Source organism: Chiloscyllium punctatum, chromosome 44 (genome assembly GCF_047496795.1).
Source record: "Chiloscyllium punctatum isolate Juve2018m chromosome 44, sChiPun1.3, whole genome shotgun sequence".
In the NCBI taxonomy this organism is placed as follows: domain Eukaryota; kingdom Metazoa; phylum Chordata; class Chondrichthyes; order Orectolobiformes; family Hemiscylliidae; genus Chiloscyllium; species Chiloscyllium punctatum.
The window spans coordinates 20,968,855-20,982,484 of record NC_092782.1 but is presented as its reverse complement, the minus strand read 5'-3'; the positions used below and the strand labels follow the sequence as shown (position 1 = coordinate 20,982,484).

General features: G+C 42.5%; 1 protein-coding gene across 1 annotated transcript in view; it reads right to left on the bottom strand.

Annotated features, from left to right (window-relative positions):
- The window catches only part of LOC140466792 (mitochondrial 10-formyltetrahydrofolate dehydrogenase-like), a 144,819-nt gene extending 133,124 nt beyond the window's left edge, over nucleotides 1-11,695 (bottom strand). Inside the window, exons 1-3 of the mRNA XM_072562431.1 lie at nucleotides 11,503-11,695; nucleotides 10,561-10,705; nucleotides 3,159-3,393 (exon numbers count right to left, since the gene is read on the bottom strand). Of these exons, the coding sequence (XP_072418532.1) occupies nucleotides 3,159-3,393; nucleotides 10,561-10,705; nucleotides 11,503-11,547 (425 nt within the window). The 5' untranslated portion in view covers nucleotides 11,548-11,695. The remainder of the gene's footprint in view (nucleotides 1-3,158; nucleotides 3,394-10,560; nucleotides 10,706-11,502) is intronic.
- Between the last annotated feature and the right edge of the window lie 1,935 nt (nucleotides 11,696-13,630).

Below are 13,630 nucleotides of genomic sequence, written 5' to 3'. Positions count from 1 at the left end.
CCTCACTGCCTCTAACTGCCACTCTAAGCGATTCATGCGATCTTGGAATGCTTCCTTCTTTTTCAGAGATTTTACCTTCACTCAGACATACGATAGGCAAGAAACATTTGAACCTGAAGTCCACAACCTCAGACACCACTGCCTCCAGTTATAGATCTCCATAATTACAACCATATAATTTACCTGCTCCTCACCCACCAGGAAACATGCTGTTCAGGACCATCCTCCTCACAGTTTCGGCCCACCTCAAACTTGAGCAATACACATGACCTCTACCAGCTAGATGGACAAAGGTAGCAGATACCTAGAGAAACCATGACATGCAAATTCTTCTCCAAGACATAGCCCATCCTGACCTGGAACCATATCACTGTTCCTTCACTATTTTTGGGTCAAAATCCCAGAATTCTCTCTCTCTCTCTCACACAACCCTGTGGTGACCCTTAACCTCAAGAATACAGTGGTGAAAGAAGTCAGCTCACCACCACCTTCACCTATGACAAGCAATCAATGCTGGCCCACCCAGTGACACCCACATCCCATGAACAAACAAAAAAAATGATTAGATTAGATTTCCTCCAGTATGGAAACAGGCCCTTTGGCCCAACAAGTCCACACCAAACCTCCGAAGAGTAACCCACCTAGATCCATTCCACTACCCTATATTTATCCCTGACTAATGCACCTAATACTATGGGCAATTTAGCATGGCCATTTCACCTAACCTGCACATCTTTGGATTGTGGGAGGAAACCGGAGCAAACCTGCACAGAGAATGTGCAATAAGGCAGGAATTGAACCCAGGTCCCTGGCGTTGTGAGGCAGCAGTGCTAACCACTGAGCCACTGTGCCACCCATGATGTCTATAGGACAAGTATGACCCAAGACACTCAGCAATTTCTGTTCACAATATCCATGCACTTCAAAGTGTCTAGCACTGCACAATTTTGAAGAGTTTGAGTCAGAGACATCTTATTCCATGATTTTGCACATTACTCACACATCAACAATGGCTTAGAGTCCTCCCTCTGTGTAACTTAAAAGTACAGTTTGTGTTAACCTGAATCCATAATAACTCCAGTCTCTCCAGCATCAAATTCCATTTGCTTCACAAAACAGAAAAATCTCTCATTGCAAGAGGACGACACTGATAATTTCCATATTTCCAGTTCCTTAATTGTACAGAAGTTGAATCCTGCTGAAATCAGGGACATGTTGCCCAAGCTTTTCATCTCTCATTCATCAGGACAAATGTAAGACTGCCAAATTTCAAACAATTAAAACCATTTGTATGACAAGGTAAGAGGTATCTGATTTGTTGGCAAATCAACTGTAACCTGCATTGCCATGGAGAAAGCAACAGGAATTAAAGACTCCCCCAGCACTTTGGGTTTTTTTAAAAAACACCACAACACTTCAACATATTCCTTATGCGTGTAGAGAATAGGTCCTTTGGTATGAATGCAAATTGCTTCTAATAAGCACAAATTAGCCACATTTTATGATCAAGCTGAGCTCACATTTATTGTTAACATAAGTATTAGTGCAATCAGGATAGTTTATAAAATTTCATCCAATTGTGGAATCACATTTATCAGTGGATGTTTTGCTTTGGGTTTTTCAAGCACCCTTTTCTCCTGCAGTACAAAATATTACAATTCTTTGAAATTTGACATTAAGACCACAAGAATTAGCAGAAGTAAACGACTCAATCCATCAAATCTGCTCCGCCATTCAATTAGATCATTCATGGTTGATTTGAAAATTCTCAACTCACTTTCTTGTCTTCTCGCCATAATCTTTAATTCCCTTAATTATTAGAAATCTGTCTATCACAGCACTGAATGGCCAAACCTTGACAGCCCCCTGCAGTATAGAATTCTATAGAATAACCTGTCTGAGAGAAAAGAATTCCTCATCATCTCTGGCTTAAACGGAGGACTCGTATTCTGAGATTATGCCCTCTGGCTATAGACTCTCCCAGAAGGGGAAATCAACCTCTCTGCATCCACCCTGTTAAGTCCTCGAAGAATCTTGCGTGCTTCAATAAGATTGCTTCTCCTTTTAAATCCTACTCAATCTCCCTTGTAAGAAAACCCCTTACATCTGAGACCAGCCTTGATATCCTTCTTTGTACTAATTTCAATGCCAGAGCTGAAAATATGTTGCTGGAAAAGCGCAGCAGGTTAGGCAGCATCCAAGGAGCAGGAGAATCGATGTTTCGGGTATGAGCCCTTCTTCAGGATTCCTGAAGAAGGGCTCATGCCCGAAATGTTGATTCTCCTGTTCCTTGGATGCTGCCTGACTTGCTGCACTTTTCCAGCAACACATTTTCAGCTCTGATCTCCAGCATCTGCAGTCCTCACTTTCTCCTACTTTCAATGCCAGTAAATCTTTCGTTAGTCAACAAGACCAAAACTGTTTATTGTAATCCAGCTGTGATCTGGTCAGTGCCTTGTATAGTTTTAGAAACACCTCCTTATTTTTCTATCCTTTGAAGCAAATCTGTCTTCTCTATTATCTGCTGAACTTATAATCTACCTTTTTGTGATTCACACCAAAATCCCTCTATACTTTCCACAGAATCCCTCTATAAAGCTTTCTACAGTCTGTCTCTATTTAAATAATATTCAGCTTTTCTATTCTTCCTGCCACAGTGCATTTTCCCAAGCTATATTCTATCTGCCAAGTTTTTGCCCACTCACTTAACTTGTCTATAGACTCCACATGTCATCTTCACTACTTGCCTCCCTGCCTATTTTTTGCATTTGCCCTGAGTGTGCAACACAAAAACCTTCAGCAACATGCCTCTTTTCAGCAATAAAACTACCTTTTTAAAATCTCTCGCCTTCATGTTTGCACCAAACAAATAATGCAGTTGACCCCTTCTTTAATTGCTGGACAGAAAAGAGAATTCATTAATAGACTGTCAGGAGTTTAGTGAAGAATCACTGGATGCTGGCAATTTAAATTTTAAATTCAAATTTTTTTTAAAAAATCACAACAGATTAAATAAAATTTGCAGCAAATCAAAAAAAATTAAAGTTCACAGTTTCTTCATTATTACAAGTTCCTTACACATACATCAGATCCTTGCTATGCAATTTAAAGTGCACCACAACAGTCAATATCAGTGTCATTTGGAGGACTATTCTCACCAGTTTATAGCAGCAGCGCCTCTGTGGCGTGGAAGCAGTGATGGATGGTAGATTATTGATCCATGCTTTGGGTGATTAATAACATCCATAGGAATGAACTGGCTGCAGAATGGGAGCACATTTAGTTCTGCTCCAACTGATTTATAGGCCTCAACAACATCTGTAATAGATTTTCCCTTCAGCCTCCACTTGGGAAACTTAAATACTGGTGTCCCATCCTTCTCTGCTGCAACAGCTGAGAGAAAAAAATTAAAATGACAATAAACATTAGTTCACAACATATTTACCTCTATGATCTTTTTAACTCTCAAAGTGTACTCCCCTCCATCCTCCCAAAACAAAACAAATTCAATTTATCTTTCAAGAGATGGGTTACCATTTATTAATTGCATTAATTGAAAGATTCTAAAATGTCATTTTGTGCGAATGGAAGAGGATAAACTAATACCCAACACTTGTAACAACATTGCTGGCCAATGTTTCCTGATAATGGTGAAAAGTACAAAGGCCAGATCCACAGACATAGTTCACAATGAATTCACTGGTGGATCAACAATGAAATTCTTATTTATCCAATTATGAAAACAGATGTAAACTGCTGTCGGTTTATTCAGAATTGTAATTAAGGATAAAACTGTGATTCAACATGCAGATACTATTCTCTTGCTCTTCCAGTGATGTCTCATTTTATTGCACCAATATAACATCAAATAAAAGAATGGTAACTGCAAATGCTGGAACATAGAAGAGTACAGCACAGGAACAGAACACTGAAATAAAAACAGAAAACTCTGGGAAACTCAGCAGGTTGATAGATTAAGTGGAGAGAGAAATGTTCTGAGTCTGATATAACTCTTCTGTGTTCTCCAGCACTATTTTTTTATGTACAGAAAAATCTCAGTTATCGAGCCATCAATTATCCAAAGTTCAGATTATCCAAACAAGATCTCAAGGTCCTGTAAATGCTTCCTTTGTTTATGATCAGATCAGTTATCTGAACCAAATGAGACAGACAGGGAGTATTTTGATAATTGAGGTTGTTCTGTAATGGCTAATTTGGAATATCAAATCATTTTTCTGTTCAAAATATTTCATTCGCCTTGTGTCTGATGACTTCTGCTTTGAAAACTCCTGTCAGCAAATTCGTACTATTTGTTTTCTCTGTGTTAAACCTCACAGCTACAAACAGTTAAAATTTTTATACTCCAGCTTTGAGACAAAGACTGCTGCCCTGAAGGCTTCCTCACTATCCAAAATCATTCAATTTACAGTAAGCCACAAATCGGTTTCAGGCTGAACAAAAGAAGTGCCAAATTTCTAAAGAAGAGAAGGCTATTCCTGAACTCACTGTCAAAGCCCCTCCTGCCTTCATTGCGGGTGTTGGTCAAGGCCCTTCCTGCTTTGACTTGATGGGGCTCTCCTACTCTGACTTAGGGCATTAATCAAGGCCCCTCCCAAAGTCAATGGAGACATCAGAGTCATAGAGATATACAGCATGGAAATAGACCCTTTGGTCCAACTTGTCCATGCCGACCAGATATCCCAACCTAATCTAGTCCCACCTGCCAGTACCTGGCCCATAGCCTTCCAAGCCCTTCCTATTCATATACCCATCCAGAAGCCTTTTAAATGTTGCAATTGTACTAGCCTCCACCACTTCCTCTGGCAGCTCATTCCATACACGTACCACCCTCTGCATGAAAAGGTTGTCCCTTAGGTCTCTTTTATATCTTTCCCCTCTCACCCGAAACCTATGCCTACCCCAGGGAATAACTTTGTCCATTTATCCTATCCACGACCCTCATGATTTTATAATTCCTGGCAAAATACTCATTTAGTATCTCCCCCATCTCCTGCAGCTCCACACAAAGGCCGCTTTGCTGATGCTTATGGGGCACTATTCTCTCCCTAGTTACCTTTTTGTCCTTAATGTATTTGTAAAAATCCTTTGGATTCTCCTAAACTCCATTAGCCAAAGGTATCACATGTCCCCTTTTTGCCCTCCTGATTTCCCTCTTAAGTATACTCCTACTGCCTTTATACTCTTCTAAGGATTCACTCGATCTATCCTGTCTATACCCGACATATGCTTTCTTCTTTTTCTGCACCAAGACCTCAATTTCAGTCAGCCAGCATTCCCTATATCTACCAGCCTTTCCTTTCACCCTACTAGGAATATACTTTTTCTGGACTCTCGTTGTCTAACTTCTGAAGGCTTCCCATTTTCCAGCTGTCCCTTTACCTGCAAACATCTGTGCCCAATCAGCTTTTGAAAGTTCTTGCCTAATATCGTCAAAATTGGCCTTTCTCCAATTTAGAACTTCAACTTTTAGATCTGGTCTATCCTTTTCCATCACTATTTAAACCTAATAGAATTATGGTCGCTGGCCCCAAAGTGCTCCTTCACTGACACCTCAGTCACCTGCCCTACCTTATTTCAGAAAAGTAGGTCAAGATTTGCACCTTTCCTAGTAGGTACATCCCCATCGGCACGGCCTCTCCCACTTTCATCCCACTCTCAGCAGAAGCCACAAAAGCTGGAACCCTGAACGATCAATCACTTTTCTGTGCAGAGTTTTTTTGGACCAATCTTTGAACTTGCCCCAGGATTCGGTTGTGACCAGCTAACTCTGCCGAGATGAGGGTGTGAAATTGTAACCTTCTAGTTTTGTATCACAACATAAGATGACTGTGTCTGAGTCACTGTGGAAAGGGTGACAGGAGAACACAAATCCAGCAACAAAATTCCAGTTACAAACTGCAAGTAAAATATTGCCTTAGATTGAAATCCTACATATATCCCATGTTATTTTTGTAGCAGCTTAAAGGTGACAGAGTACCATCAATGCTTACCTTGCAATATCTAAGTGCTTTATTTTCATCTCCACACAACTTACTGGAAGTTTGATGAAAAATTCATTAAAAAAATATATATTCAGACCAAGAAAGAGATAGGTAATGATCGTCATAGAATCACAACAGTGTGGAAACAGGCTATTTGGCCCAACAAGTCCTCACTGACCCTCCGAAGAGTAACCCACCCAGATGGATTTCCCCTACCCTATTATTGTACATTTGCCCTGACTAACGTACCTAGCCTACACATCCCTGAACACTTTGGGCAATTTAGCATGGCCAATTCACCTAAACTACATATCTTTGGACAGTGGAAGAAATCAGAGCACCAGGAGGAAACCCACGCAGACAGAGGGAGAATGTGTAAACTCCACACAGACAGTCACCCAAGGTTGGAATTGAATCTGGGTCCCTAAGGCTGTGAGGCCGCAGTGCTAGCTACTAAACCTCCGTGCCACCCTTTTTATTTTAGCATTAGATGATAAACAAATCTTTACAAGAATTGTCAACTTTGAGAAAAGTTAGAAAAATCAAGCAAATCAGAAATAACACATTGTTGTATCAAGTTCCAAGCGAATGCCACACTCCATGTAGAATTCTATTTCTGATTACCTTCCATTGCAATTCTATTATTAGGTGTAACTATTTTAGAACAGAAACTATCAAAATACCTGCCCATAAGCATTTTGCAAAATCAGCACACTTTGAGGTTGTAGCTTTGCTCAACTAAACTATTTCCAATCTGGCCAGAGTGGGGCTGATATGAGTGCTTCACTCCACAAATTTCAATGTAGCTGACAGCTAACTTGTAACATTCAACATGAAAATCACCAGCACTGGCATCCTTCACTCTGGTGGGTATAATAAACTGCTGGTTTCAGGCTAGGAACAGAATAAATAAAGATAGCCATCTAAGAAATGTTTAACTTTGCTATCGAGAGTTCAGACTCTGTTCAGTCAGTACAATCACTTCTCTCTTTCTTTATTTACAGAACTTTCTCTTGTGGAGTTTTTTTATACCTACAACAAATGCACAATGATGTTTACAAAATATTCTTACTCTAGAGTAACAAGAAAATTCCCCATAAAACTGCTCATCATGAAAGTCTCATTACTGAATATTTAATCCACATTAAAAACCAACATTACATGCCACGTTCCACTGATAACGAGCTGATTAGCTGTTGAAGTAAACTTGCTGGCAATAGCAACATACGATACGTGGACTCCCCTATATGAATAGAAAGCCTTGACAAACAATTAAATCAAGACATTAGATAAGCTTGACAGAATTTCCTTTTAACATGGGTGGCACGGTGGCTCAGTGGTTAGCATTGCCACCTCACAGTGCCAGGGACCCAGGTTTGATTCCAGCCTTGGGCGACTGGTTGCCTGGAGTTTGCACATTCACCCAGTGTCTACGTGGGTTTCCTCCTGGTGCTCCGGTTTTCTCCCACAGTCCAAATATGTGCAGGTCAGGTGAATTGGCCATTCTAAATTGCCAATACTGTTCAGGGATAAGAACAAAGAAAATTTACAGCCCCGGAACAGGCCCTTTGGCTCTCCAAGTCTGAGCTGATCCAAATGTACGATCTGAACCTGTCACCCAATTCCTAAGCATCTGTATCCCTCTGCTCCCCACCTACACAGGCAAATGTCCAGACGCATCTTAAATGAATCTACCGTGCCTGCCTCTACCACTTCTGCTGGCAACGTGCTCCAAACGCCCACCACCCTCTGTGTGAAATACTTGCCGCGTGTATCCCCCTTAAACTTTCCACCTCTCACCTTGAAAGCATGACATCTCGTTCTTGAATCCTTCACCCTGGGAAAAAGCTTGTCTCTATCCACCCTGTCTATACCCTTCATGATTTTATAAACCTCAATCAGGTCCCCCTCAATCTCCTTTTTTCTAATGAAAATAAACCTAACCTACTCAACCTTTCTTCATAGTTAGCACCTCCATACCAGGCAACATCTTCAAAAACCTTCTCTGCACCCTGTCCAAAGCCTCCACATCCTTTTGGTAGTGTGGCGACCAGAACTGTACACAGTATTCTAAACACAGCCAAACCAATGTCTTGTACAATGTTAACATGACTTGCCAGCTCTTATACTCAATACCCCGTCCAATGAAGGCATGCATACTATATGCCTTCTTGACCACTCTGTCCACCTATGCAGCAACCTTCAGGGTACAATGAACCTGCACTCCGAGATCTCTCTGCCCGCCAACTTTTCCCAAGGCTCTTCCGTTCATTGTATAATTCGCTCTTGAATTAGTCTTGCCTAAATGCATCACCTCACATTTGTCTGGATTGAACTCCACCTGTCACTTTTCCGCCCAACTCTCCAGTCTATTTATAACCTCCTGTATTCTCTGACAGTCCCTTATGCTTTCTACTACTCCACCAATCTTCTTGTCATCTGCAAACTTGCTGATCATACCAACAGTGCCCTCTTCCAGATCATTTATGTATATTACAAACAACAGTGGTCCCAACACTGACCCCTGTGGAACACCACTGGTCACCTTTCTCCATTTCGAGAAACTCCCTTCAACTATTACTCTCTGTCTCCTGTTGTTCAACCAGTTCTTTATCCACCTAGCTAGAACACCCTGCATACCATGTGACTTCACTTTCTCCATTAGTCTACAATGGGGAACCTTATTAAATGCCTTACTAAAGTCCATATGACATCAACAGCCCTTCCTTCATCTATCAACTTGGTCACTTCCTTGAAGAACTCTTAAGTTGGTAAGGCACAATCTCTCCTGCACAAAACCACGTTGCCTATCACTGAAAAGCTCATTCTTTTCTAAATATAAACAGATCCTATCCCCTCAGTACCTTCTCCAGCAACTTTCCCACCACCGACGTTAGGTTCACTGGTCTGTAGTTAGCTGGAATATCCCTACTACCCTTCTTGTACAGATGTGTAGGTTAGGTGCATTAGTTAGGGGTAAATGCAGAGTAATAGGATAGGGGAATGGGTCTGAGTGTGTTACTCTTCAGAGCATTAGTGTGGATTGGTTGGGCCAAATGGCCTGTTTCCACACTGTCGGGATTCTATAATGATTCTATGATTTTAATTTGTAGTCCAAAAAGTGATAGTCCCTTTAAGGAATTAAGGCAGAGTTACTAAATCTGTGGCAGATGGTGAGTAAATTAAAAGACTCCCTATGCATTATTGACTTGACCTTTAAGTTCAATATCTTAGCCTATATAAAGTGTAATGTAGACAGCCTAGAAATATGCTTCAAACTGGACGTGAAATTCAGTATAAATAATAGTAGTCGTTTGGTTTAAAATGAAGCTGCTGTCTTTTAGGAGCTGACCTGACCATGGAAGTTATTACTTCAAATAATTCTGCTTATAACAATTAATATGATTGTTTAATGCAACAAGGCGTCACAAACATAATGGACAAGGTTAATTAAAGACTGTAAAGCTGAATGTGATAAGCTGAGGAAGGAATAAGATAAGTGAATTAGCCAGACACGTGGCAAATGAAACAAAGTAGGTTCTACACAGAGTCACTGTCACAGAATCATACAGCACAGAAAGAGACTCGTCAGTCCAATTCATCCGTGCCAGCCAGACATCCCAATCTAACCTAGCCCCATTTGCCAGCATTTGGTCCCTATCCCTGCAAACCCCTTCTATTCATATAGCCATTCAGATGACTTTTACATGTTATAATTGTACTTGCCTCCACCACTTCCTATGCATAAGACTAGAAACTCAGGAATGGAACCATGACACAAATGAAAATTAAATAATGTACAAGGTAAATGAGGGGAACCTGGAGGTCCTAAGTGACAACAAATTGGAACTATTGGCAGTGATGACAAAAAATTACGTGTCTGAATTTACTGAAAGATTAATCTTTAGTCAAAATATTGATGTAATCCTGTTATTTTCTAAAACACAAGTCTGACCATGTTCAGAATAATGTGTACAGCTCTGGGCATCAGTGTACAAAAGGACATTGATACAATCCAGAACCACCAAACTGACAAAATAAGAAATTAGGTTATGAAGAGTGGATATGTTACATATGTAGATGGTAAGTGAAAAAGGGGAGGTTGAGAAGTAATATAGTCACGGGCAGGGTCTCTCCATTGCTCTATTAACTTCAGCAGCACAACTGTGCTCCCTCCAAGAATCCCCAGATTTTACTGTCCTCAACTGTCAGCATGCCTGTGGCCCAGGTTCTACTTTTCCTTCATAATCCTCTCTGCCTTTCAACCTGTCTTTGCTTTTTTAAAAACATTCCTTCAAACTAACTTCATTTCCCAAACATTTGGCCATTTACCCCAATGTGGCTCAGTGTCTAATTTTGCTTAATAAAACTCAAGTCAAACATCTTGGCATAGTCATCACATGAGAGATGCTATTTAGTTCTAGCTTGTGTCTTTTTGACTTTGGTAAAGGGGAGGTAACATCATCTATGACAACCTGTTTACTCCTGTCCAAAACACTAAAATTACAATGAAGAAAATAAGCATCAGTTGTCACAGCACATTAATGGCTGTACTCACCCAGGGGATCAGCCTTCCCATCCCGGTCAGGGATCGTGAACACTCCCACAACCTTGTGCCCTTGTTTCTGCAGGTTAGTGTAAACCTCTTGCCCGAATAGGCTCTGACCTATTAAAGCCACATTTAGCTTGTTCTGGTAACAGATCTATTTAAAAAGAAAGCAACCAGATTAAAGTACAATAAAACTAGAGTATGAGAGAGGAGGCATGACAGGGTGTGGGGAGAGTCAGGAGTGCAGAGGGCAAAGATGGGGGAATAGGGGTGGTGGGAGGATCAAGGAGGTCAGGGGATTTGAAGATGTTGAGGAACATCAAGAAGGTCAGGGTACATTAAGGAGGTCAGGGTGTAGCAAGGTGGTCGGGAATACTGAGGAGATGGAGTGGGAGTCGGGGGGGGGGGGGGTTATAAGGTGGTGTTCGTTGAGAATGTCAAGATAGTTTCGAGGAGACATGAGATGGCATCAAACAGATCCAAGAAGTGACTGGGGAGGTTGAACAGAGGTGGTTGAGATAGAGGTAAAAGAAACGAGCAATTGGAGAGAGCTCGAGAAGTCGGAGAAGGTTGAGGAGGTGAAAAGGACGAGGAGCTTATTGGGGAGATCGAAGGGACATTCTGGAGGGGTTTGCAGGGAGATGAGGAGCAGACGGGTTCAGCCGAAACGCAGGGCTCCTCACAACCTCCCGCAGCTGCTGCAACGTGTCCACCCAGGAGCAGCTGGAAGAGCCCAGCCGGGGGTAGGCGGGGGGGGGGGGGGGGGGAAAGTGGAGGAGACCAGACCCCGGGGGTAGGTGCGATCCGGGAGAGAGAGCCCACGGGAGCAGAGGGCAATGTGGCCAGGGGTGTGATCTCGGGGGAAGGGCTGAAGCCGGTGGTGTGTTTATGAAGGGGGGGTGGGGGGGGTCTCTGTCCCTCCCAGCCACTCGGGGCATCCTCCATCCTCACCGCCGCGGTAGACAATCGCCTCACGACCCCGCCGGCTGCCCACATGACGCCCAGGTACTTGGCTCCCAGTGGATCTGGACTAGAATCCAAAGCGAAGTGACCACCTGCCGCACGTTCCCGACACTGACAGAGCACGCGCGGTCCCGAGCCGCTTACGTTGCGCGCGGTCCCGAGCCCGACGTGTTGCGAACGCGATCCCTCCCAACCAGACAGCCCATCATCAGCTGGTCACCACGGCGACCGGCCCCGCCTTCATCTTGGTTGGGTCACGGGGTCTGGGCTTGCTAATGGACATGCGCAGTGGCAGCCGAGGGGTAGGACAGAGAGCAAGGCTGGCAAAATTATGGACAGATTACTCAAGGAATGAGAGTTCTGGGTCGATATGTTACCTATAAATGTTAATGACTTAGCCCTTGCAGTGTTAGGGTACAATTTCCAAATTTGCTGATGAAATGTAAGCTTTATAAATTATTGAGAGGCAAGTACAATGCCTTCAAAACGAGAGAAACAAAAACAAAAATTGCTGTAAAAAGCCCAACGACTCTGGCAGCATCTGTGCAGAGAAGGCAGTGCTTACGTTTTGGATCCAGTGATCCTTTATCAGAACTGGGGAGCAAAGGAGTTATGCTAACCTGTAAAGAACACTCCCACAGTCTCAGCTAAAGTTTTCATCCAGTTCTGGGTGCCACACTTCAGGAAAAATGTGAAATTGACGTTGCAACATAAATTCATGAGAATGATTTCAGGGATAAAGGAAGCTATATTGGAATTGGTGCTTCGCAACGAACCTTGGCAGGTGTTAGATTTCTCAATGAGAGAGCATTTCGGTGATGGTGATCACAACTCCCTGATTTCTATTACACTCATGGAGAGGGATAGAAGCTGACGGTATGGGAAAATATTTAATTGGGAGAGTGGGAATTACAATGCTATTAGGCAGGAATTGGGGTGCCTAAATTGGGAACAGATGTTCTCGGGTAAATGCACAACAGAAATGTGGAGGTTGGATAGTGCTGGACAGGTTTGTCCCACTGAGGCAAGAAAGGGATGGTAGGTTGAAAGAACATTGGGTGACAAGAGGAAGAAGGATGTGTACTTAAGGTTGAGGAGACAAGGATCAGACAGGGATTTAGAGGGTTACAAGGTAGCCAGGAAGGAGCTGAAGAATGGACTTAGGAGAGCTAGAAGAGGAATGAAAAAGCTTTAGTGAGTAGGATTAAGGAAAATCCTAAGGCATTCTACACTTGCGTGAGGAACAAGAGAATGGCCAGAGTGAGGGTAAGGCCACTCAAGGACAGTGGAGGGAACTTGCGCCTTGGGTCAGAGGAGGTAGGGGAGGTCCTTAATAAATACCGTGCTTCAGTAGACTGATATGCTAGAATGGGTTGATGTTAAAAGGGAGGATGTGCTGAAAATTTTGAAAATATGAGGATAGATAAATCCCCTAGGCCAGACAGGAAACACCCTAAATTATACAGGAAGTGAGGGACGAGATTGCTGCGACATTGGCAATGATCTGGCATCCTCACTATCCACTGAAGTAGTGCCAAATGATTAGAGGGTGGCAAATGGTATTCCTTTGTTCAAGAAAGGGAATCGGGATAATCCTGGGAATTACAGACCAGTCAGTCCTACAGCTATGGTGGGCTATCTATTGGAGAGGATTCTGAGAGACAGGATTTATGATTATCTGGAAAACTATGGTTTGTTTAGAGGTAATTAGCATGGCTATGTGAGGAGCAGGTCATGCTTCACAAACCTTATTGAATTCTTTGAGGATGTGACAAAACACATTGATGAAGGTAGGACAGTGGATGTAGTGTATATGGATTTTAGCAAGGTATTTGATAAGGTTCCCCATTTAAAGCTAATTTAGAAAGTAAGGAGGCATGGGATACATGGGAAATCTGGCTGTCTGGATAAAGAATTGTCTGGTCAAAGAAGACAGAGGGTGCTGATAGTTGGAACTTATTCAGCCTGGAGCTCAGTGACCAGTTGTGTTCCGCAAAGATCAGTTCTGGGACCTCTGCTGTTTGTGATTTTTATAAATGACTTGGATGAGAAAGTGGAAGGGTGGGTTAGTAAGTTTGCCGATGACATGAATTTTGGTGGGGTTGTGGATAGTGCG